This window comes from Gopherus flavomarginatus, chromosome 1 (assembly GCF_025201925.1).
Source record: "Gopherus flavomarginatus isolate rGopFla2 chromosome 1, rGopFla2.mat.asm, whole genome shotgun sequence".
In the NCBI taxonomy this organism is placed as follows: Eukaryota; Metazoa; Chordata; order Testudines; family Testudinidae; genus Gopherus; species Gopherus flavomarginatus.
This window is the reverse complement of record NC_066617.1, coordinates 31,938,142-31,963,418: the sequence shown is the minus strand read 5'-3', so window position 1 is coordinate 31,963,418 and position 25,277 is coordinate 31,938,142. Positions and strand designations below refer to the sequence as shown.

The 25,277-nt window shown below is 42.7% G+C and overlaps 1 protein-coding gene across 1 annotated transcript in view; it reads left to right on the top strand.

Moving 5' to 3' along the window:
• C1H12orf40 (chromosome 1 C12orf40 homolog) overlaps positions 1 to 21,941 on the top strand; it is a 32,005-nt gene extending 10,064 nt beyond the window's left edge. The window contains 9 exon segments of the mRNA XM_050936209.1: positions 1,567 to 1,633; positions 5,654 to 5,857; positions 7,311 to 7,444; positions 10,566 to 11,086; positions 11,357 to 11,429; positions 12,183 to 12,237; positions 19,745 to 19,811; positions 20,824 to 20,906; positions 21,321 to 21,941. Coding sequence (XP_050792166.1) covers positions 1,567 to 1,633; positions 5,654 to 5,857; positions 7,311 to 7,444; positions 10,566 to 11,086; positions 11,357 to 11,429; positions 12,183 to 12,237; positions 19,745 to 19,811; positions 20,824 to 20,906; positions 21,321 to 21,941 — 1,825 coding nt within the window.
• The last annotated feature ends 3,336 nt before the right edge of the window (positions 21,942 to 25,277 follow it).

Here is a 25,277-nt window from a genome sequence, read left to right as displayed (position 1 = left end):
GCAGTCTCTCAAGTAGGTAGTAGGTGCCAAGCCATTTCAGTCAAAACAAACACCTGAAATTCTACCTGCAATCTACCGACAGCCTTTGCAGATCCTAGGGCACTTTATCACATGCTCTCAGCAAGATACACTCCTTAAAAAGTGGGCTGCTGGATTCTGCAGCAGCTTCTGGTTTCATTTAAGAGACGGCCCGATATGGAGCACACTGCAGTAGTCTAATGTTGAGTTAACAAAGGCAGGGATCACAGTAGCAAGATCTGCGTCCAGAAGAAATTATTGCAATCTCCTAGCTGGAGCAAGATGGAAAATACTGTTGCTATGAGATTGTTTAACAGCAGATGGAAATCCAGCAACACTTCAAATAAATACAGGCCATACTTACCTATTAGGGGCCTGTCTCCTGGAAACCGTGACTCTGAAAAGGATGTAGAAGTCAGAGATACAAACAGCTGAACATAAGCTGCCAGTGTGATGTTGTGGCAAAAAGCACTAATGCAATCATTGGCTGTATAAACAGAAGAGTAGTAAATAGGAGTAGAGAGGTGAGGCCGATACTGGAATACAACATTCAGTTCTGGTGTCCACATTTTAAAGGGGATTTTGAAAAATTGGAAAGGGTGCAGAGAAGTGTTATACGGAATGTCAGACTAGATGATCTAACGGTCCCTTTTGCTTTAAAATCTCAGAATTTATGAACTGGCAGACATGCACCCTCCACAGAGGGACAGATACAATTCTCACTATATATTCTTGTTACTTTCCCCAGCCTTCCACCACCACCTCAGCCTTATCCAGATTAAGTTCTAGCCAGCTAGGTCTCTTCCATCCCTCAGTCTCTTCCAGACATTGGACCACGTGCTCACCAGCACTGGCTATATTGGATAAGATAGAAATATAGAGATAAGATGTTGTCATCTCCCCACTGCTCATGACTGATACCATGGGAAGAAGGCAGTTGGAGGACTAGTGGGTGATTGGGAGCCTAGGACTGTTCTGGATTTGAAGCAGGGAATCTGCTCTCGTGAGGAGATATCTGTGTTGCCTGTGCTTGTAGCTGTCCTGTTACCCAGATAGTCCTGTCTTGCAAAGATCTTCTGAGGAAATGTAAACTATGAGTAGGAAAACAAATACAATATTTTAGGTTTGAAATAGTTTCACACCAGTGCTTTAAGTTGCAGTTAGATGGGTCATAAACATCCTTACCAATATAAAAGAGTTCAGAAATGTATTTTCAACAAACTAAAAGTTGTAGATGAGGCCCTAGATTTTCAGAAATGACTAATGACTATTTCTTTACTCATGTAAGACACTGCATGCAGTAGCTGTATCTAAGGAGCAGGCCACTGTATTCAAACATTATTTTGAATCCTCAATCTTTCTGTGCCCAACTTGAGACATCTTAAAGGAGCCAGATTTTCAGATGGACCATGGTGGTTGCTCAGGACTCTTTGAAAATCAATCCCTTTTAAGATATCTCAAGATAGGTACCCAAAATCATGAGTCTCTTTTGAAAATTTTGGCCAAGAACTCTAAATCTCATAGATTTTTCTTATACTTTGTTACAAGAATACAACAACAAGTATTAGAGAACAGAAGAAAGCATTTCACAGATAAGATAAAATACCAACCTCAGGTAAGTCATATATACGTTTCTAACTTGATATCAGTTTTGTAAACCAATGACCCTTAAATTGTTTTTTAAAACAATGCCTAATCTCATAGATTTTGATGTGAAGTGAAGCTTTCCTCTTTAAGACTATGCTGCATCATTACAATTATCTGCCAAATTATTCTAGGTGGTTTCAAAACACCCAAGAAGAACAGTCTCTGCTCCAAAAAGTTTACAGTAAGGACAAACAAGTACACAGAGGTTAGGGGAAAGGGAACGGGAACAACAAAAAGCAAACTATGTAAAATGTACATAAAGTCAGTTTGTTTCACTATGAGCAACATGGCAGAAATGAATCTTTAAATGTGGACAGGGTATGGGCTGTGAGGATGAATTCGGAGGAGTGTACCACGCATAGCAGGTCACGTGGAAGAAGACACAGAGGTCATTGTAAGCAGCTGAGAAATTGGCAGACAAAATTGGAAGCACTGGCAGAGCCCAGGGGATGGGAGGCAACTTGACAATGGAAGATAAATAGGGAAAGGGCAGGGTTATAGAAATCAAAATCTCTTCCTTAAATCTGGCCCTCAAATCTTGTCTCCCAAAACACTTTGAAACAAATTTTGCTTCCACTAGACCTGTTCAACTTGATGGGGTTGTAGAGGTATAACTGAGAAGAGAATTTGTCCCTGAAAAATCCATTACAAGCATTTCCAAAAGTATATTGAATTTAGGGTAGATGTCATTAATCTATCATAAACAAATCTGTGCAGTCTTTAAAGGCATTTGCCAAAAAGATGAGAGATCAGGGGGGAATCTCGCACATTACCTCGTCTTTTAATGGATGCCTCGTCTTTTAACTGGATAATGTTAATAGACTAATTTAGCCTCACTTTTACTTTCACCATTTTATATAGTTATGGGAAAAATCATTATTTTTTAAGATCCAGTAATTATTTCTTCTGTTGTAGTGTAAAATAATTAAGTTTCTATATGAGGTTAGGCTCTGGCCTAGCAATTAAGCTTTTTGCAGTTGTCAGGTTTGGAGGTGCTGAATGTTTCTGTGTAGTCAGATGCCCCATTAAGATTCAAACCAATAAGCCTGCTCAGTTTCATCAATTCAGTGGGTCTTTTTTAGGAGCAAAGTATTACTTGGCATGAGTAAGAGTGGCAAAATCTGTTTTATAGTGTAGTGGGCCATCAGTAATGTTCACATATGGACTCTTCATTAGGCCCAGATTCAGGAAAGGGCATGCTTTCATCCACCCCACTCAGAATAGGACTTAATCATAGGTTTAAGGTTAAGACCATACCTAAATCCCATTGAAGTCAGTGGGACTTAAGCACAAGCTTAAGTGCTTTCCTGAGAAGAGGTGCTATCCTGAATTGGGGTCATGAAGAAGAAATTCTGTATGCTCCACTAAAGGGAGTGGGCTCTCTTAAACCTGTTTCCAGTCAGCCACAGACAACCTTTGGTGACATGTAGAACTATAGATTAAAAATTTAAGGCTGAATTCTGTTTTCATATGCAAATGCAGCACCTATTTTACCTGTGCACCAGTGAGGAAAATTAGACTATTTGCATACAGGCATCCTGATTTCCAGCCAGAGTTTTGAATGTGATACAGAGTGTTGACTTGATTACTTTTTGAGCTGAATTAACTTTACTAGTGGAAAATCATTTAAAAATATATAGAGAGATTTTTTTTAGCCTTCCTGAATCTTACCCAAGAGAAGTGGGGAGGATAAAATATGATGTCACCAACTCATGGATATTTTAAAGGAGTTCCATAGTTAAAACATGGTTTGTTTGCCTTCTTTTAGATCAAAGGTTCTCAAACTGGGAGTCGGGACCCCTCAGGGGGTTGTGAGGTTATGACCTAGGGGGTCGCGAGCTGTCAGCCTCCACCCCAAACCCTGCTTCACCTCCAGCATTTATAATAGTGTTAAATATTTTTAAAGTGTTTTTAATTTATAAGGCGGGGGTGTCGCACTCAGACTTGCTGTGTGAAAGGTGTCACCACTACAAAAGTTTGAGAACCACTGTTTTAGGTGGTCCGAACGAGGTGATAACCATGGTTTAGCAACTTGCAAACTCATGTACTGATGGGTGCAGCTGAATAGGAGGTGGCAGGATAGCTTTATTATCCACAGGAGGCTCACTGCTAGAAGATGCCTATGAAAGAAGCTGAATCAGCACTTCTCCAGAAGGCCTAGCCCTACCTCAACCCACTATTGCAGCTTTGCTGGCCCACTACCAGGCTTCTTGGTGTAGCAGTGATTGCTGGCAATTCATAACACTGCACACTTTAGACTGTCAACAACTGAGAGCCTGGGTTGTGTCAAAGAATCCATTAAGTGAATCAGGCCTATAGGTGGGACCATTAGAACTTGTGCTCCACTCAATTAGGCCCTTTCTCTCTGTCTAGGCTAACCAAACCATATTGTCCCCAGTGTGTCACAATAAAGCTCAACCATCATTTTTGCTTCGGTAGTGTGAGCGTAGGGCCTTAGAATGCAGATATTGAAGTATTAGATCTGTCCAAATGTTACACTTAGATCTGTGCAAATGTTACACTTTTTGTGAAAAGCATCCTTTGAATAAAGTTATCAGCTGCTCAGATGCAGCTACTAAACATAGATTCTTCTATGAATAAAGAGATAAAATCTCTCTAGACTTAGCAATTAAGCCAAGTTCTCTACTGACATAATCCACTGATTGCAGCGCAGTTATGCTGGTGGAGAATTTGATCCACCGTTCCTAAAGTCATGCAGTTGGGCCAAGTTTTTTAGACAGCGTAAGAAAGAGAGACCTATTTGTAGGATTAAATCTTTTGTTTGAGCAAAGGAGAATTACTTGGTTTAGGTTAGGTGTTTGACTATGAAAATGTATTTTATAAACATCACAGCTTGCAATAAATTACTTTCCTAGACATTACTTTAGTAAAACTCTTCCACTACACTTGTATCTCTCATACTGGTTGGAGAGAGAGAGGCCAACATTTTAGGTTGGTATAGAATGTCCAGAACTCATGGGGGCAGACTGTCATCTAGGCCTCTACCTGACTTCCACTTGCATGTACAGATCTATGTAGAGTGATGAGATAGCAAGTATGAAAAATCACGACGAGCGGGGGGTGGGAGGTGTTAATAGGAGCCCATATTAAAAAAAAGCTGCAAATAGCAGGACTGTCCCTATAACATCAGGACATCTGGTCACCCTAGATCTGTGCCTGCTCTTTATATGTGCAAATACTTGCTAACACTGTGCACGTACAGGTGTCAGGCTGTTTTGAAAAGTGTGCACCAGCATTTGCACCTGCATGCTTGTTTGCATCAAAAAATGGAGACACTGGGCTAAAAAACTATTAAAAATAAATAACTGCACTGGGTGAAATTTATCCATTCCCCACACAGCCTGAAAAAGTGGGATTTGTACAAAGTACTAAGCAGAGAGAGTGGGTCTGAAGATTCACATTCTCTAGCCTTTGGCAAGCCATTGGATTGCAAATGCAAATGCATTGTCCATTAGTTTGAACAGAAGACCTTGACACTACGTGCTCTTTATGCTAAGTGTTAAGGCCACCAGAATCTATGTAGTTGCAGATCCCATGGCACTTCACCCAGTCTGCCTCCAAATCTCCTTTATATGTCGACCGGCTTGGGCCAATATTCCCTCCCATAAGACAGCTCTCTAGGCTAGAGAGAAAAATATTCTATTTTGTTAATTTAAGCCTCAACTCAGCAAAGAATTTAACTACATGTTTTAAGTTAAATACACGTTTAAATCCATCTCCATTTATCATAGCACTTAGGCACATGCGTAAAGTTAGGCGTGTGCATAAGTGCACTGCTGAAACGGCATTGGCAGAATTCTTTTTCTTCAAGAAAAAGTTTATATATGGATATATCACATAGGTTTACATTTTTCTTGTAGTAGGTACATGTGTAATGTATTCTGTAAAATACAGAATTGTACTGAAAGTGTAATGTTAAACCAAAATATTTTTAGATAAATAAAATGTCTGTTGTGCTTTACTTAAGTTATCACAAGTTATGGAATCAACTTGCACAGACGCTAGTCTTGAACATCTGAACAATCTAGCAGCAGACTGTAATTCCTATCCAGTGTCCTCTTCAGTTTCCTGGTCTTCTAATTACAAACAATCTCCAGAACAAAATTTCAGAACGAACCTAGCATGCAGTCCTTGGAAAGTGGTCTACGAAGAGGAGAAGCAGAGCAAACAGGTTTGATATGTTGTCATTTCAGAGGAATTATATTAAATAATTTTTTTTCTTTTGGGATGGGTCTAGTGAAATGGCAGAAGATTTCTTGCTGATTGGTGCAACCTACATTTAGAGTGACATTATTTTTTTAAAAAAATTGGTTGGTTTGAAAAGAAGCCCAACTTGATTTTTATGAACATGCAGAACTTTCTCTGAGTTCTTACTCATGAATACATAACAATAGTGTAAAGGCTAAGCAAGCTCTATGGCAGGGGTGGCCAACCTGAGCCAGAAAAGGAGCCAGAATTTACCAATGTACATTGCCAAAGAGCCACAGTAATACATCAGCAACCCCCTATGAGCTCCCCCATCCCTGCTCCCAGTACCTCCGACCCACTGGCAGCCCTGCCCATCAGTGCTTCCCCCTCCCTCCCTTCCCACACCTCCCAATCAGCTGTTTTGTGGTGTGCAGGAGGCTCTGAGGGGAAGGGTGGAGGGGTGAGGGCATGGCAGGCTCAAGGGAGGGAAGGGGTGGAGTTTGGCAAGGCCTGTGGCAGAGCCAGGAACTGAGCAGTTAGCACCCCCTGGCACATTGGAAAGTTGGTGCCTGTAGCTGCAGCCCTGGAGTCAGTGCCTACACAAGGAGCCGCATATTAACTTCTGAAGAGCTGCAATTGGCTCCAGAGCCACAGGTTGGCCACCCCTGCTGGACTATACACAGACACTGGCAAGTGCTCTGTGGAGAGCTGGCTGGCAGGGGTGAAAGTAACTTACAGGACTTACCGTTACTGCCAGAGTTCTGGGGGGGCATGGCCTCATCCGGAAGAGGCGTGGCCTCTCAAGATTTAAGGGCCCTGGGGCTCCCAGCCACACCTTTAAATCAACCAGGGGCTCCCAGCTAAAGAGGTGGCTGGGAGCCTCCTGGGGCTCAGAGGCCAATTAAAGGGCCCGGGCTCTGGCCGCCGGGGGGAACCTCGAGCTTTGCGGGGCTGGGGCAGGGATTTAAAGGGCCCAGAGCTCTTGCTGCTGAGGGGAGCCACGAGCCCTTTAAATCCTGGCCCCAGCCCGGCCACCAGAGCCTTTTAAATTCTATTAGTGATGCCATCTTAATGCAAGTTCAGGAAGTCAGAACTTTGTAGTTCTGATGGCACTGGATGCTAGATGGACATTTGAAGGCCTTCTGTTTGCAAACTGGCTGACACTTCTGTGAATAAGACAAGTGGGATTTCGCCTGTTACATAGAGCAATACAATGAATGTTTTCCTCCATAATGAATGTATGGAAATAAATAGCATTATTCTATTTTTTCAACTGTATTAGACTAAAATCTAGTTTTTCCCCACAGAGATAGAAAGGACATTGTCTTGTTGAATTTTATTGTAAAAAATTCAAAAGAATCACAATAGTTATATAATGTGAAATGTCATTTTAAATATTAAAATTTAACTATTCTCTATATTTAATATTTTGGCAGTTTCTACCATTTTCTCAGCCAGGAAATATTCTCTCTCAAGACCCTTGGTTTTCAAAATCCCAAAACAGGTAATGCATTTTCAGCAAGTCCAATACAGCAGGCCCATTGGGAATATTGTTTAAAAAACTGAATAGGTAGGCAGAGATTTTGGTTTGTTTTTTTTTTAAACGACAGTCACATTTAAAAATAAGAAAGGACTTTCAAGAATCATTATCTGATTAGTTTATATTGTACTTCAATGCCTTTGAAAATTTTGGGATGAAATGTAAATGACAAAAGTACCAGATTACTTACAAATTACTGAAATACATCAAAATGTTACTTTAATTCAATATCCTAGATTCAATTGTTCATTTTCTCACTACATTATTCAGTAGTGTCACTGAATTCCTCCATTACACATGTAATTTGCAGAACAAACAAAACCATGCACTTGCCTCCTGTTGGTTAAATAATTCTTCTAGTTTCCTTTTCCAATTAAGAAATTTTTTTCATGAAATCATTCCCTTTTCACAAAGGATAAATAGAAATAAAATATATTTTGAAAAATGTGCCAATAAGAGAAAAACTTTACCTATTAACTGACTGCTTAGGGTCATACACAGTTTATAATAAATATCTTATTTCAAGTTTGTTCCAGGGGTTCTCTGCATGTCTCTTGAGCTCCTGAGGAGTCTAATTTTCCTCCCAGTTTATTCCTTCACTTGCTCTCAAGTTCCTGATCCACCATATGACTGAAGAGGGCAAGACAGAATGCCTTTTGAAATCCATCATCATGTTCCAACACTGACTAGAGTGATCGGGAAAGCACAGTCTATTTGCTTATCCCTACAAGAAAGGGACTGTGGATTTCTCACTTGGTGGCAGGCAGCACTAGGTACAGGAACACTGGACTGATGCACTAACTTTAACCTTGGTCACCATACATTTAACTTCTCTTTGCTTCTCACCTCTCCCAGCTTTTCCCCAGCTTTCTAAAATGCAGATGATTGAAATCCTCTTCCTGTTCTCTCACTCTGACCACATCATGCCCATCCTTGAATCCCTTCATTAACTTCCTGGCCCTCATTGCATCACATTCAAAGCCCTACATAATCTTGCCTCACCTACATTTCCGCTTTCATTTCCTCATACCCCTTCATTACTGTGCTTTTTTCAATCCTCTCTTCTTACTGTTCACCCTTTGTTTCCTTCTCCCACTCAAGGATTCCACCTTAAGCTTGGGACACTTTCCTCCTCTTTGCTGAAGAAATGCTTCTCTCAGTCCTTCATATCTTCCCTCTTCCATACTTGATTCTCTTCATCTATAATCCCTACAACCTCTTATCTGAACTGTTGTCCCACATCTTATCTTGCCTTTGACTGCCAGTTGTTCAAGGTAGGGATTGTGTTTTTCATTGTTTGTAAGGTACAGTGAAAACTTGGGGCATTATAGGAGTTTTTTAAAATAACAATTTAGAGTATTTGCATTTATTTATTAAGCAGTAACCAAAAAATTGGATGTAATGTACAAATGCCAGATGGCTATGACTCTAAATAGTAGTAGACTAGGTCATAGATTAGCACTTATTTTTACTTAGCATTAAATAGTGTCACTTGGCGGTGTTATAATACTCACAGGTTAGCTTTGGCCAACACTACTGAAGGCCATTTCAGAAACAGCATGGTATTACTGATACCACTTGAGGGAAAGAAATACCAGGAGACAGGACAAATGTGGGAAAATGAAATGAGAGGAGACCAATTAGGAGCTTCAGGGAAGGTAAATCAGCAGAATAAGGGTAGTTAAAAGAAGCTGAGGATGGCAAACAGTAGCTGGAAGGAGAGCAGAAGCGTAAGAGCAGAGCCCCTGCATTCTGTGTTGCTTTAGTTCTGTTACATTCTTACAGAGATGTGTCATAGGTTTCTGCAGATAACATTTTCCCCTCTTCTCATGTAGTTAGTCCCTCAAAACTTAAATGTTTGCCAATTTTTACATAAGCAGAGGACACTGCTTTCACCCAAGAATCATTTTGGGTCTTTGTCCAGTTTCTAGTATTTCCTAACAGACACTCCAAAACTTTTGCCATAGTATGCAACACTATGGCATTTCTCTTTCTGTGGCTGTCATGCAGTTGTGCCCTGCATTGGTGACAGGACTCAAGGATGAAGTATCAGCCATTGATTTGCACTCTCTTGCTTTTGTCAGTTCTCTGAGCATTAATGTGGATTTGTACTAAGATACCTCTGTATTTCTGTTCAAAAACTATGCTGCACATGATGTATCCTTCCTTACTGTACATGGACATGTGCTATATGCATGATTTTTTTTCCAAAGGGCTCTTCACTTGGTCAAAATCAAAAACAATTTTCACCAGAACACACCAACGCACTTCTCTCCAGTGAGGGTTTTTTTCCAGATGTTTAAGTTGTGTGGTGTTCAGAAAAAAAGACTTGTGCACTCAAAAACAGTTAAACTTAGACTCTCCAAAAAGTTATCCTGCAGGCAGGATCCAACACTGGAAAGTTTTAGTTTGAAAGGTGAAAATTTCATTAAGGTTCAAGTGAGCTTAGAATGGAAATATTTATGCAGCCTGAATTATAGTGGTCATTAATGTCACTGAGGCTGTACTTTGGGCAAAAGAAAATGTGTGTTTGGTCCCATCACTACTTTATTAAAAAATTCTGTGCCAAATGTAAATCACTGCCACTAGATACAGATGAAATTTCCCTCTGTCCACAGAGCTTGCACAAGGCCTATTCACCACTTAAGAACAGTGATTTAAGTGACAGAGAGACTTTGCATGGGCCTTCTGTACAGAGGGGAATTGTACTCTACAAGAACAAACCACCTTTTAAAAACCCTAAAGAAGATTGTCTTGCATTTGGATGTTGTGCACAGTCCAGTGTCTAATTCAGATGAGTGGAGCAGTAGTGACATACAGTGGTTGATTTGGTTATTCACAGCTCTTTGTGCAAGAGGATACATCTTAGGTCCCCTGTTATGTCCAGAGGTGGCATGAAGCCGAATTCTAATTCTCTTTAAAGCTGCAGGTCTAGGTTCTATGCTTTTTGCCTTACTATAAAACCACATCTACAATACAGGAGAATTTATCCATTAAAAGAACACATATTTTTGATAGAAGTAAGTATGGAGTGCATAAAGAGTAAAGGTTTTTTGAGATTCTTAACTTAAAATTGGTAATTTAATGTTTAAGCATTTAGTGTTTTGCTTACTTTTGAACTGAGCAAGCTTTTTCTCTTTTTTCCTCAAAGTCCAGACTATATAAACTCTGTTGGTAATACTCCAGCTTTAATTACCGATAAAGATTCTGGAAGCAACAACAGAATAAAAGAGCCATTATTTGGTATTGTGAACGAAACAGCAGCAAACGACACTCATGATGAAAATGGTCTAGCATTGTCTGAAGATGAGAGACCACTGATTCATGATATTCCTTCCATGGAATATTGTGGTCCTTTTGTTAACCAAGCCAGTATCAGCCAGTTATTTACAGATCCGGATGATATGAATGAAATATCCAACAGATGTAGCCCTTATAAAAGAGAAACTTATAACATGACTAAATGTACTGAAAGGTATACTGTAGACAGATGCCTTAAAGGGATTTTCACTGTTCCAGAGCAGACTTTATTTAAAAGTAAGAATATTTCAAGTGCAAGCCATAACGAAAATAAACAGCCTAATAAAAGCCACTTGAAAGAATACCCTGATGGACATTATTACATTATATCTTCTGAAAACCAAGAAAATGCTTCAAAATATGAAAGAACAGGTAAGTATAAGTGATGCAAGGAAGTAAAGTACTATGCTTCCATCTTTTTGGTATTGTTTTAGTGAGCCACCTGATTTGTATGTCATAGTGAGAAAGATACTATGGAACTAGGCACTGCAGTATTTTTGTTTCAGGTGAAATTATATAATGGTAATCATCTTGTGAGCTAATAAGTCATTTAATAGTAATTTCTGATAAAAATTGTTATGGAATCATTTGTTTTAACTCAAAATTGTATTTTAAATTCAAGGCTTAATTTTTGTCTTTAAGGAGCATTTACAAATCACCATAATCACAAGATTAACTTAGAAGAAAAAATGCAGAATTATTCAACAATGAATAAGTAAGTTTCATAAGCAATTGATAAATTAAAAGGTGATATCTGTATATGATAGACTTGATGGGCAAAATCCTGGCTTTACTGCAGACAGTGGCAAAATTCCAATTGACTTCAGTGGGTCCACAGTTTCACCCACTGAGTATAAGAACATGAAAATTTCTTTAAGATTAGCTTTGCAGCCCATAAGTCTGCAAATATTTAATATACAAGATATTTCTGAACATACACCATCCTCTACTGTATAAAATGAGTATTTAGATTGTGCCTTTCATACTTAAACTAATGCAAAGTGCTTTAAGTCTATTTAAGTTAAATAGACAGTGTGACAATATTTTTAAAGAAAACAGCCATTATTAGCATTATTGAGCAGATCCATCAGTTACCTCAAGGTTGCTCAAGTACCCAACGTTACAGTCTTTCCTCTGGAACTATCTTTTCATTTTACAAAGTGGCATTGTCTTCAGTAATCTTTAATAGCATACTGTTCCACAAAAATTGTCTATAAAATCAAGTTCTTTGTATTATATCTTGAGAATTTTAAAAAATATATAACTTTAACAAATTGTAATAGTGGAATGCATTTTGTAATTAGAGCAGTGCCATGAGCTTACAAATAGCAGTATTGCAATGTTTTATGAACATAATCAAAGTGGACTGTAAGTTTAGTAGTAATATTTTTCATTTGAGGAGTAAATAGATGCTTAAAACCACAGTATGAATCTCTTACCTTATTTTGTTTTTATTCCTTGGTAACAGTGCTCCTCTGGAACAATTCACTTGTAAGTGCTCACAAGTCTTTGGATTTGAAAAGGTAAAACAGTTTTACTTCACTTTTGCTTAAGGAGACAAATATACTTTTGTGCTATATACTACAAAATGTTGGTGCCAGACACTTTGGCTCAGATTCTTTGCTGCACCTCCAGAAAGCAGCAGACAGCTACTGTTGCGGGGGTGGGTATTATGTGAGAGGTTGCCACATACCATTCTCTGCTCTATAGCTGTGTGCATTTAATAGCTATATAGATAAGGGGCCAGTAGATGGCATTCAAAAATACGTAGACTTGTTCAGGGTTTGTAGACCCAAAAGTACTTGTGCACCTCAATGGCTTCCTCTGTGTTGTTCTTTACATGGAGCTCTTAACATTCACCACTTGATCCAAAATATGATGCAAGAATACAGCAACTCTATGGGAAAGGGGTTCCTGGCCCCTGGTACCTCTCAGCACCAGAACCAGGGCAGCAAGGGGTCCATGGCTCCTCCACTTTTTAACAAAAATAAACACAAAATTCACGTCTCCTTCAGAAAACCCCTCCCTCCCCTCCGGCAGAATAATAGATTCTGCTGGGGAGGTGCTGCAATTACATTTTTCGCCCACCAGGCGCTACTGTAGCATCACAAGATGGGGAACTGACTCACCCCTGGAGCAGCCACCAGCAGCGAGGGAAGGGCACTTTTGCCTTGTGTTCCCCCCCACGCCACACACACTTCTACAAAGGTTCTGGCATGCTAGCCTCTCAGGCCTGGTCTACGCTACACGTTTAAACCGATTTTAGCAGCGTTAAACTGATTTAATGCTGCACCCGTCCACACAACGAGGCCCTTTATATCAATATAAAGGGCTCTTTAAACCAGTTTCTGTACTCCTCCCCGAGGAGAGGAGTAGCGCTGAAATCAGTATTACCATGTCGGATTAGGGTTAGTGTGGCCGCAAATCGACGGTATTGGCCTCCGGGTGGTATCCCACAGTGCACCACTGTGACCACTCTGGACAGCAATCTGAACTCGGATGCACTGGCCAGGTAGACAGGAAAAGCCCCGTGAACTTTTGAATTTCATTTCCTGTTTGGCCAGCGTGGAGAGCTCACCAGCACAGGTGACCACGCAGAGCTCATCAGCACAGGTAATGATATAGTCTTCTGAGAATAGAAAAAGAGCACCAGCATGGACCACATGGGTGGTACTGGGTCTGATCGCTATATGGGGAGAGGATTCCGTGCTAACAGAACTCCGTTGCAAAAGACGAAATGAAAAAACATTTGAAAAAATTTCCAAGGCCATGATGGAGAAAGGCAACACCAGGGACTCAGTGCAGTGCAGAGTGAAAGTTAAGAAGCTCAGACAAGCCTACCAGAAAACCAAAGAAGCAAACAGAAGGTCCGGGGCAGGGCCGAAAACACACCGCTTCTACGCTGAGCTGCATGCAATTCTAGGGGGGTCCACCACCGCTACCCCACCCCTGGCCGTGGATTCCGAGGTGGGGTTGGTAATCTCAGCCATGCCTGAGGATTCTGCGGACGGGGAAGATGAGGAGGAGGAGGAAGAGGAGGACGACCTTGCAGCGAGCACACAGCACTCCGTTCTTCCCAACAGCCAGGAGCATTTTCTCACCCAGACGGAATTACCCTCCCAGCCCTCCCAAGCCACTAGCCCAGACAATGAAGCCATGGAAGCGACCTCTGGTGAGTGTACCTTTGTAAATATAAAACATGGTTTAAAAGCAAGCGTTTTTTAATGATTAATTTGCCGTGAGGACTTGGGATGCATTCGCGGCCAGTACAGTTATTGGAAAAGTCTGTTAACATGTCTGGAGGTGGAGTGGAAATCCTCCAGGGACATCTCCATGAAGCTCTCCTGGAGGTACTCCAAGAAGGCAGAAGGTTTATGGGCAAGGCAGCCTTATTCTGTCCTCCGTGGTAGGACACTTGACCACGCCATGCATGTAGCAAGTAATCTGGTATCATTGCATGACAAAGTCTAGCTGCGTATGGTCCCGGTGATTGCTGACATTCAAGCAACATCCATTCTTTATCTCGCTGTGTTATCCTCAGGAGAGTGATATCGTTCATGGTAACCTGGCTGAAATTCAGGAATTTAATTAAGGGGACAGAGATGGCCATTCCTACTGGGCTGTTTGCCTGTTGCTTAAAAGAAATCCTTCCTTGCAGGTAGCCATGCAGGGGGAGGGGAGGGGGCGGGAATGGCGTTGAGCTTTTTCATGTTTGGCTAGCAGGGATCTTCCATGATACCAGCCATGCGGTGGGGGGAGGGGTAAAGATCATCCCAGAGATGGGGGGGTGGTTTCTGCTGCTGCATGTTAACAGGAAAGAAGCAGCACTGAATGGGATTTGCTTGGTATTTGGGAAAGGAGGGCACTTTATGAAGGCTGCAGAAGCCGAAAGACAATGGCTTACCATGGACGCATGCAAGCCGAATTCTGCTGCCTGGACCTGCGTCTGTGAGATCTCTAACACCAGAGCCGCAGGCACTCAATATTAAGATGCAAAATGCGACCTTGTAGTGAAATCACATGTGCTATGTAAGGTGAATAGTGTTGTTCACTGTGAAAGAGTATAAGCATTGTCCTGTAAAATGTATCTTTTTAAATACTTCTCTCCCTTTTTACCCTCACTCATGCAGCTGCAAATTTTTCAAGCCTCCCTACTCCATCCCGAAGGCTATCTCAGATAAGGCGGCGGAAAAAAAAGATGTGAGACTAAATGTTCTCGGAAATCATGGAAGTGACCCGCAATGAAAGAGCTCATCTGAATGAGTGGAAGGACGTGGTATCAAATTACAGGAAAGATGCCAGTGAACGTGAGGACAGGAGGGACCAACGTGAGGATAGGAGGGATGAACGTGAGGAGAGGAGAGACGCTCGAGATGAGAGGTGGCGGCAGGAAGATCAGCGGTGGCGGGATGCAACGCTCAGGCTGCTGTGTGATCAAACTGATATCCTCCGACGTCTGGTGGAGCTTCAGGAACAGTAGCAGGGTTACAGAGTGCTGCTGCAGCCCCTGTGTAACCACCCTCACCCCTCACCATGTTCCATATCTTCCTCATCCAGACGTGGAAGAACGCATGGGGGAAGGCTTCGTGCACCCGCCCACTCCACCCCTGTGGACAGCCCAACCAAAAGGCTGTCATTACTTTGAAATTTTTTTAGTGGCCTTTTCCTTTCCTCCTATCTTCCTCCCAGACCACACCCGGGCTACCTTGTCACTTCTCTCCCTCTTTTTATAATGAATTAATAAAGAATACATGATTTTTAAACGATAGTGACTTTATTTCCTTAAGCAAGCTGTAATCGAAGGGGGAGGGTGGGCTGCTTACAGGTAATGAGTCAAACAAGGGGGGCAGTCATCAAGGGGAAACAAACACAGCAGTCACACCGTACCTTGGCCCGTGATGAAACTCGTTTTCAAAGCTTCTCTGATGCGCACCGCTTCCTGGTGTGCTCTTCTAATCGCCCTGGTGTCTGGCTGTGCATAATCAGTGGCCAGGTGATTTGCCTCAGCCACCCACCCTGCCATAAAGGTCTCCCCCTTACTCTCACAGAGATTGTGGAGCACACAGCAAGCAGCAATAACAATGGGGACATTGATTTGGCTGAGGTTTGACCGAGTCAGTAATGTGCGCCAGCGCGCCTTTAAACAGCCAAATGCACATTCTAACACCATTCTGCACTTGCTCAGCCTCTAGTTGAACAACTCCTGATTACTGTCCAGGCTGCCTGTGTATGGCTTCATGAGCCATGGCATCAAGGGGTAGGCTGGGTCCCCCAGGATAACTACAGGCATTTCAACATCCCCAACTGTTATTTTCTGGTCTGGGAAGTAATTCCCTTGCTGCAGCCGTTTAAACAGAGTAGTGTTCCTGAAGACGCAAGCGTCATGAACCCGTCCTGGCCATCCCACGTGGATGTTGGTGAAACGTCCCTTGTGATCCACCAGTGCTTGCAGCACCATTGAAAAGTACCCCTTGCGGTTTACGTACTGGGTGCCCTGGTGCTCCGGTGCCAAGATAGGGATATGGGTTCCATCTATCGCCCCCCCCGCCACAGTTAGGGAATCCCATTGCAGCAAAGCCATCCACTATGACCTGCACGTTTCCCAGAGTCACAACCTTTCGTAGCAGCAGCTTAATGATTGCTTTGGCGACTTGCGTCACAGCAGCCCTCACAGTAGATTTTCCCACTCCAAATTGATTCCCGATTGACTAGTAGCTGTCTGGCATTGCAAGCTTCCAGAGGGCTATTGCCACTCGCTTCTCAACTGTGAGGGCTGCTCTCATCTTGGTATTCTGGCGTTTCAGGGCAGGGGAAAGCAAGTCACAAAGTTCCATGAAAGTCCCCTTACGCATGCGAAAGTTTTTCAGCCACTGTGAATCGTCCCAAACTTGCAAAACTATGTGGTCCCAACAGTCTGTGCTTGTTTCCTGGGCCCAAAATTGGCATTCAATGGATAGAACCTGCCCCATTATCAGCAGGATCTCCAAAGCACAGGGGCTCACGTTTTGAGAGAATTTTGTGTCCATGTCCTCATCACTCTCGTCGCTGCGCTGCCGTAGCCACCTCCTCCTCGCCTGGTTTTGCAGGCCCTGGTTCAGCATAGACTGCATGAGAATGCGCGAGGTGTTTACAACATCCTCGACTGCGGTCTTGATCTGAGCAGGGTCCATGCTTGCTGTGCTATGGCATTTGCACAGTTCACCCAGGAAAAAAGGCGCGAAACGGTTGTCTGCTGCTTTCACGGAGGGAGGGGTGAGGCTGTACCCAGAACCACTCGCGACAATGATTTTTGCTCCATCAGGCACTGGGATCTCAACCCAGAATTCCAAGGGGCGGGGGAGACTGCGGGAACTATGGGATAGCTACGTGATAGCTGCCCATAGTGCAATGCTCTGGAAATTGATGCTAGCCTCAGTACATGAACGCACACCGCCGAATTAATGTGCTTAGTGTGGCCGCGTGCACTCGACTTTATACAATCTGTTTTACATAACTGGTTTATGTAAAATCGGAATAATCCTGTAGTGTAGACATACCCTTAGTTGTGTTCCTTGTAGATTCCTGGGCTACTTTCAATTCCAAATCAGATCTCGTAGACCGCTTCTGTGAGAACTGGGAACAGTAAGATCCTCCCCTTCACAGTCACTATCTTGGTGTTTCTCTATATTTGGCAATGAAATTATTTGCTGGCAGCATAATTCATTTTACAACTTATGTTAACTGGTTATGGCTGGTTGGAGCTTTGCCGTTAAAATAGAATGACCATCAGTCCCATTTTTAATGGGACAGTCCCATATTTAAGCTCTCTTGCAGGTATCCAACCTTTTAAAAAAAATGGGCAAATTTTCTGGTATTTTCCACGCCCCTGCTGGTCAGTGCAGCCCAGCTGCATCTCATTTGCGGCAAGCGGGTGAGTGCGGACAGGCAGTGGCTGGTCAGTGAGAGCATGTGGTGGCCTCAGGCTGGGTGGAGAGGCGGGAAGAGGTGACATCAGGAAGGAGGAGAGGCAGCCCTGTGGGGGGCGGGTAGGGGTGTGTGTCACCCCTCATGTGATACCTAAAGCAGGAGTTCTCAAGGGTGGTCCACAAGCCCTTTCAGGGAGGTCACTGGGCGCCAATGCTGAAACCCAGAGCTTGACATCCCAGGGCCCCACCAGGGCTGAAACCCCAATCCCCGGCACCATCCGCAGGGCTGAAGGTGGGAGCTGTGGGGCTGAAGCCCGATTTCTGCCCCCGCCCCAGGGCTGAAGCCCCAATCTCTGGCATCCTTCCTCCCCCTGCTGAAGCCTGGAGCTGCAGGCAGGAGCTGTGATGCTGAAGCCCTGATCCCTAGTGCGTCCACTCCCCTTCCCAGGGCTGGAGCCGCGGGCTGAAGCCCTCATCTCACACACACACACTGGGCTGAAGCTCTGATCTGGTGTCCCCCATCCCTTCCCCTGCTGAAACCAGGAGCTGTGCGGCTGAATGCATGCTCTGGTGACCCCTGCGGGACTGAATCCCAGATTCCTGACGTTCCCTGTGGGGCAGAAGCTCCCTGAGCCCATGGGCAGAGTTGGGGGCATTGGGGATGTCTCCCCCCCCAAAATTGCAGTGCAAGTGCAAGGCAGTCCCAGGGGCAGCTCCACACCTCCTACAGCTCCTGCCTTCAGCCCCGTGGGAGTCACCAGGGGGTGAGGAGCCATGCAGTGCGGAGCAGGCAGCCATGGTGTTCCCTCCTCTCCTGCTGGTGCTGGTGCAGGAGGTGAAGCTACTCCTCAGTCCCAGCCCCTTTTTTTCACATAGCTGCTAAGAGCTGCAGGGGTTGGGGACCTGGCTCCATGGCTGACAGAGCCCTCAGGGAACAGGGACTGTAGGGGAGCCCTCCTGGCACACAGCCCCTAGCTACCCCTTACCTGCGCCCTGAGCTCCCCCCTGCCTGCACTCAGATCCTAGCTACCTCCTCCCTGCACCTTGAGCTGTTTTCAAACTTTTTGAGCTGACCCCTCACCTTTTGAGTAATAACTTCTGGTGTGCCTCTCCCCACTCCCACCACAACCAAGACAGGCTGGGTGGGCTGCTGAGGTGAATCAAGGGGTGGAGGTGGCACTCCCTCCCTCGACCTGCCATATGGAGCTGGCTTGAGCCCCCTGCCAGCCCAGACCCCCAAAACCCCCTTCCCCCTCTGGGCCCTGGAGTTTTTATAGCAGGGGGGGATACTGCATAGTTCTGATTGATTGCCATTGAACTCACTTGAATTTGAGCAGTTTTACCAGGTGTCCTGTATTCAGCATGGGGAAATATGGCTACCCTACATTAAAAGCTGGCCATGCAGACTCCTCTAACGTTACAGCCATGTGACTTGGTGGGGCCCACCATCAGTTAATAGGGATAAAATGGACCCCATGACATGGAAGGCAGCGTCCTTTCCTCAGATATATTCACCAAAAAGAACAATGCAAGAAACATGCCAAATGTCAAGTGTCCCTGCTCCAAAGCATGGAGACACAAGAGCTTTGCAATTAAATGGATGTGAGCATATTTTTTAACATGGGCAAACCATGTTTTTTCTCTCATCTTGGCAATGGCCAAACCACTTTAGCTTAAATTTTCCAGAAAAATTCATCCTGATGCGGGAAGATATCAGCCCAAAGGCTGAAGTGTGGCCAAGTTATCATCAACTGACATTAGGGGTTTACAATAGAAAGTGTCAGGAAACTTTAACTATTGGCAACATTACCTGTGCTGACTATAATAAATGGTCTGGCAACTAATTTATATTTCTTAATCAGTGGATGAAGTGATAAGTTATAAAGTGGAGGAATATTAACCCCAAGAGAACTAGATAATTGCCACATGGCTATTATTATGTTCTTATGAGGGAAGGCGGGACACATCGGGAGGTCAGGCTAGATGCATGGCAGAACCATCGTGGAGATTTCTAGTATCTTCATCCAATAGGAAGCAGGAAAAAGAGATTTTATAAAAAGGAATACAATGAAGAAAAGTATGACTGTTGGACTGAAAAATGTATTAACTTCCCTTCTTAAAAAAGGTTCTTACAGCAGAGGAGGAACAGTGTGATTTTGAAGTGAGTTCAAAGCTTGGAAAGATGGAAAAGGGTCAGTATACATAGTTCTAAAGTAGATTTTCTCCATGTAAAACTGATACAGCTACATCTAAAGTCAAGTAAAAGTGATTACATCCTGTTTTGTGAGCTACCAATATGTCTGATTCACCTAAAAGTAAATGAAGAAATTGGAACATAACTGAAATACTTTTAATTGCTTTTACATAAAAAGATTAAAGTTAGCTTCTCCCTAGTGATTAATCATCTGTAACTTTTTCATTGTCTCATTTCTGCTCCTGTTGGCATCGCCAAAAATATAAAAAGCCAATTCTCCGAGCAGTGGTAATTGTAAAAAACCCATTCCACTAGACAACTTAGCAATGTTGCTATGAACACAACAGCACAAGCCTATGAATGTTTGGCATTTGATAGTATAAGGTGATGGTTTCAGGTATAGTTTTTTCATTTGCTTCCTTTCTCGTTCCTTGAAAAAAATTTGTAAAATGTTTTGACGTGAATTAGTCCCTGCACTGGAAGTTCAACCATAGTCTCGTACTAGACTCTTTACCCTCTTAGTGCCAGACTGTCCTGCAACTCCACGGGGCATAGTATTGGTTGGAGTTTGCACCCCCACTTGTCCCTCTGTAGCAGCAGGGCATAGATGAAGTCTATAGTTTCCAGGAATATCCCCACCTCCTGGGGTACAAGATACCCAATGAGGTACAGCAGCTGGCACACTCCCCGTAGAGCTTGCCTTTTACAGTACAGCTCCACACTGTGCCCAGCACAGGGCTGCACTTTAATGGCACAATTTGGGCTTTAGTGCATGAATATAATTCCCATGGATTCTATCAGGAGACAACACCTATTCTGAGAGGGGAATACACACTTTATAGTGTACTGCACAATGAGCTAGCTAACCCTTAATACTATAAATAGTGTCTTTAAAACAACATTGACCCAATTTATAAATAATTTTAAGTGTTGTACTGGTGCATACAGTATATGAGAGGTTTGTTTGCTTGTTTGAACCTAATTTTTCTCAGTCTAAGCTCATTTTGTAGACACTGAATCATCACTGAGCAGTCAGTCCCCCAGTTACTCTCCAAAGCAAACAGACAGTTGTTTCTGCACTAGTTCCGAGATGGTAAGCAATGGAATTTTATCTCTATTATTATTATTATTATGCTTTTTATTTGTAAGAGCTCATCACCATGCTATCTCGTGCCAAAGCACACGCAAAGGACCTTGCTGTATTACCTTAGTTATTAGCTTTCTTTATACAAGCAAAAATCACTTGTGAGAAATATAAAAAAGAATCAGCTCTGAGCTTTAAAATAGCATAATTAAGCAGTAATTTGCATTGTCTGTAAGGGATATTAGACCATAGGGAATTCTGATAATATCTAATGAAATACAGTTCCACTCAGTTCTTTATATTACATAACTGTTCATGAACAAGAAGATCAGAGGTCTAGCCTTTTCACTTTACTTACTGTTGTTGTGGTAGCAACTTATTGGACTCATGTACAACTGCATTCATACAAATCTGTTTGTATAGTCTGAAGAGGACGATCTAGCTGAAAAGTGTCTTTCTGACAGCTCCTTTCAAGTAAACAGTGCCAATCCCACTGCAGCTCCAAGAAGCAAAGGACCACAACATACCTTTGGCACGGAAAGTTTTCTTTTCCCTCCCGGCACTAGTGTTGCTATGAAAGAAGCCAATGCTCCTCAACAGAAAGAGCCCAGTTTACAAGCAACAGAGGAGGAAAATAAAGACCAGGCTGTTCAACCTCAGCCCAACTCATCATACATATCATTTAAAAGGAAGAATATTAATCATAGAGAAAGATGTGATGCTTGGTCACAAACTGAGATCTCTACTGTAAAGGTAGAAAAAATAAATGCTGCCATACAATGTGATATAATACAGGCATGTTGCTGTATAAATCATCTTTCCTCTGTCCACAGCACTGAACTACTAACTAATGTTAGTAAAGCAGATACCACTGGAGGGCAGGAAATTACAGCAGATGAGGCATTTCAGTCTTCAAGTACAGACAATGCAACAATTATTGCAGAATTTCCTCCTGCAACCGAGTATCTGACATTGCCTGACAAGATGACTGTAGATGTGCTGAACTACATTAACATAATGAAAAAGAGAGAAGAGAACAACTGAGTACAAAGGAGAACCTATTAAATATATTGTGGGTACATCAAAAAGCCCTGTACTCTTAGGGGATTTTGTTCATTCCACAGCACATTATTTCCTTTTATTTGGTACATTTGGCTTTAGCTGTTGGACAAGATATTCTTTTACAAATTATTATTAATGTGTTCTCAATATTTTATAGTAGCTCAGTGAAAATAGCCTTTACTCATTAGATACATTTCCACAATACAGTTACAATGTTTGTGGTTTGGGATGGATCCTGTTCTTATTGAAGTCAATGTAAATACTCCAATTGACTTCCAAGGGCATTGGATAGGGCACTTGGTGCACAAAAATATGCACATGGTTATACACACACACACATCCAATTATTATGATTTTTAGTAAAAAAACAAAACAGCAAATTCACATCTATGCACACAGAATAAACTGAAATTACTACAACATATTAAAATGAGCAGTAATGTTAGGTTTATGCTCTGACTGCAAATACAGACTCATCTTTTTGTAGTTTGCCTGCCAATTAAAATGCTGAGTTCTAACCTTTTCTTATTTAGTTCAGTATTTGTGTTAATCCATAAATCTTGAAAAATAAAGAGTTGTATTTCCTATAACACTGTTCACACTTATTCCCCACCACCACCACCACCCACTTTAAATTGTAGATCTTGTGAAAGGGGCCATCCAGACTACAACTGAAATTCTCTATTTACCTACATGACTAACAGTAGAAGTGCACATCTCCCATCAGTGTAGCTCAATCTCGTTCAGAAAAGGCCACCTCTGGCATTGTCTCCATTTCCTTTCAAGCTTTAGCCTCCTGACTTCTTGCAGTGATCTCATTTGTTGAGAAATGAGTTTAGGCAAAAGATGCATTAGCAACTGTTCTGTGAACAGTGCTGTGGGTTTTCTTTTTAAGGGTAATATACTGTGGCTTCTCCTGTTGGTAACCCCTGTCACAAGATTCACTAGCTCTACCCCTATCAGGTCAGTTTCTCCTCTTACCATGTTTTGACTAGAAAGGATTCCTGGCTGAAGGGATGTGGGCAATCCCACAGTGCTAAAATCCCTTTCCAGTGTAAGCAGAATGTTATTTATCCCCACGTCCATCACTAAGCTAGAGTTTGCATTTTCTACATTTTATTTTTGAGCTAAGGGACACTTATATGGAGCTATTTTAAAAAGGAAGTTGGCAGTGCTCAGCAATGTGCAGGTTTAGGGCTAGGATGTTTCTAAAAAAGTGCTTTGAGAATGTTCAGAGCACCCAAATTTAGGGCACTGGCCTTTTCACATTCACAAATCTTGTGTAGATGGGGTTTGTACAGCCAGACTTCTGAAATGTGGGGCCAGTATTCAGCTAGAACAGAGCCTGATTCCTGGGGACAGACATAAACAGATTTTCTTCATTCACATTATCTCAATCTGACTTCAAAGAACACAAGCTTCCTAGTAATTTTCTTACCTGAAATTACAATGATCATCTTTCCCACAGAGAGGTATAATTATCTGACTCATATTTATGATTTGCTAAAACCACAGTCTTAACATATCATCTGAAATACTGTCCCCACAGTTCCTGACAATATTTAGTAAAAATGTGATATCCAGTATCACAACTATGGGCTAGGAGTCTATAAAGTGTTGTGTTGTAACAGGGACATGATACGTTGCACACACCCCTGCAAAACATGTGCAGACTATGTCACATGAAGGAGATTTTAAGTGTTGAGGTTTTAAGTCTCTGTATCCCTGACTTTCTTTTCAGAGTCAATTATATGGTATCAGTGTACCTGTAGATAACAGATTTCTTGTTGTGTCTGGAGGATCTAAGTGTGATGGTCCATGGGTTTCTTGTATATAATCATCTGTTGGATTCCATCATTGAAGCTGATCGTGGTGTCTAGGAAGTTGATGCTGGTGTGGGAGTGTTCGAGAGAGAGTGATGGTTGGGTGATGGTTGTCTGAAGTTGTGGTGGAAATGTATGAAGGAATTTAGACAGGGGATACACATTTAAAACCACCTTCACTAAACAAGCAGCAAAGAATCCTGTGGCACCTTATAGACTAACAGACGTTTTGGAGCATGAGCTTTCGTGGGTGAATACCCACTTCTTCAGATGCATGTGGTGGAAATTTCCAGGGGCAGGTATATATATGCTAGCAAGCAAGCTAGAGATAACGAGGTCAGTTCAATCAGGGAGGATGAGGCCCTGTTCTAGCAGTTGAGGTGTGAAAACCAAGAGAGGAGAAACTGGTTCTGTAGTTGGCAAGCCATTCACAGTCTTTGTTCAATCCTGAGCTAATGGTGTCAAATTTGCAGATGAACTGAAGCTCAGCAGTTTCTCTTTGAAGTCTGGTCCTGAAGGTTTTTTGCTGCAGGATGGCCACCTTAAGGTCTGCAATAGTGTGGCCAGGGAGGTTGAAGTGCTCTCCTACAGGTTTTTGTATATTTTTGTATATTGCCATCTACTCAGACCCTATGCCACCAGCACTCCCAGCTATCTCCGTGACACCACTGATTTCCTGAGGAAACTAAAATGCATTGGTCACCTCCCAGAAAACACCATCCTAGCCACCATGGATGTAGAGGCTCTCTACACAAACATCCCACACACAGATGGAATACAAGTTGTCAGGAACACTATCCCTGATGATGCCACAGCACAACTGGCTGCTGAGCTGTGTGCCTTTATACTTACACACAATTATTTCAAATTTGATGACAATATATATCTCCAGATCAGTGGCACTGCTATGGGCACCCGCATGGCCCCACAATATGCCAATATCTTTATGGCCGACCTGGAACAACGCTTCCTCAGCTCTCGTCCACTCACGCCCCTTCTCTACCTACGCTACATTGATGACATCTTCATCATCTGGACCCATGGGAAAGAGACTCTGGAAAAATTCCACCACGATTTCAACAGCTTCCACCCCACCATCAACCTCAGCCTGGACCAATCTACACGGGAGGTCCACTTTCTTGACACCACGGTGCAAATAAGTGATGGTCACATTAACACCACCCTATATCGAAAACCTACCGACCGCTATGCCTACCTTCATGCCTCCAGCTTCCATCCCGGACACATCACACGATCCATTGTCTACAGCCAAGCACTGAGGTACAACCGCATCTGCTCTAACCCCTCAGACAGAGACCAACACCTACAAAATCTCCACCAAGCATTCTCAAAACTACAATACCTGCACGAGGAAATAAGGACACAGATCAACAGAGCCAGGCGTGTACCCAGAAGCCTCCTACTGCAAGACAAACCCAAGAAAGAAACCAACAGGACTCCACTGGCCATCACATACAGCCCCCAGCTAAAACCC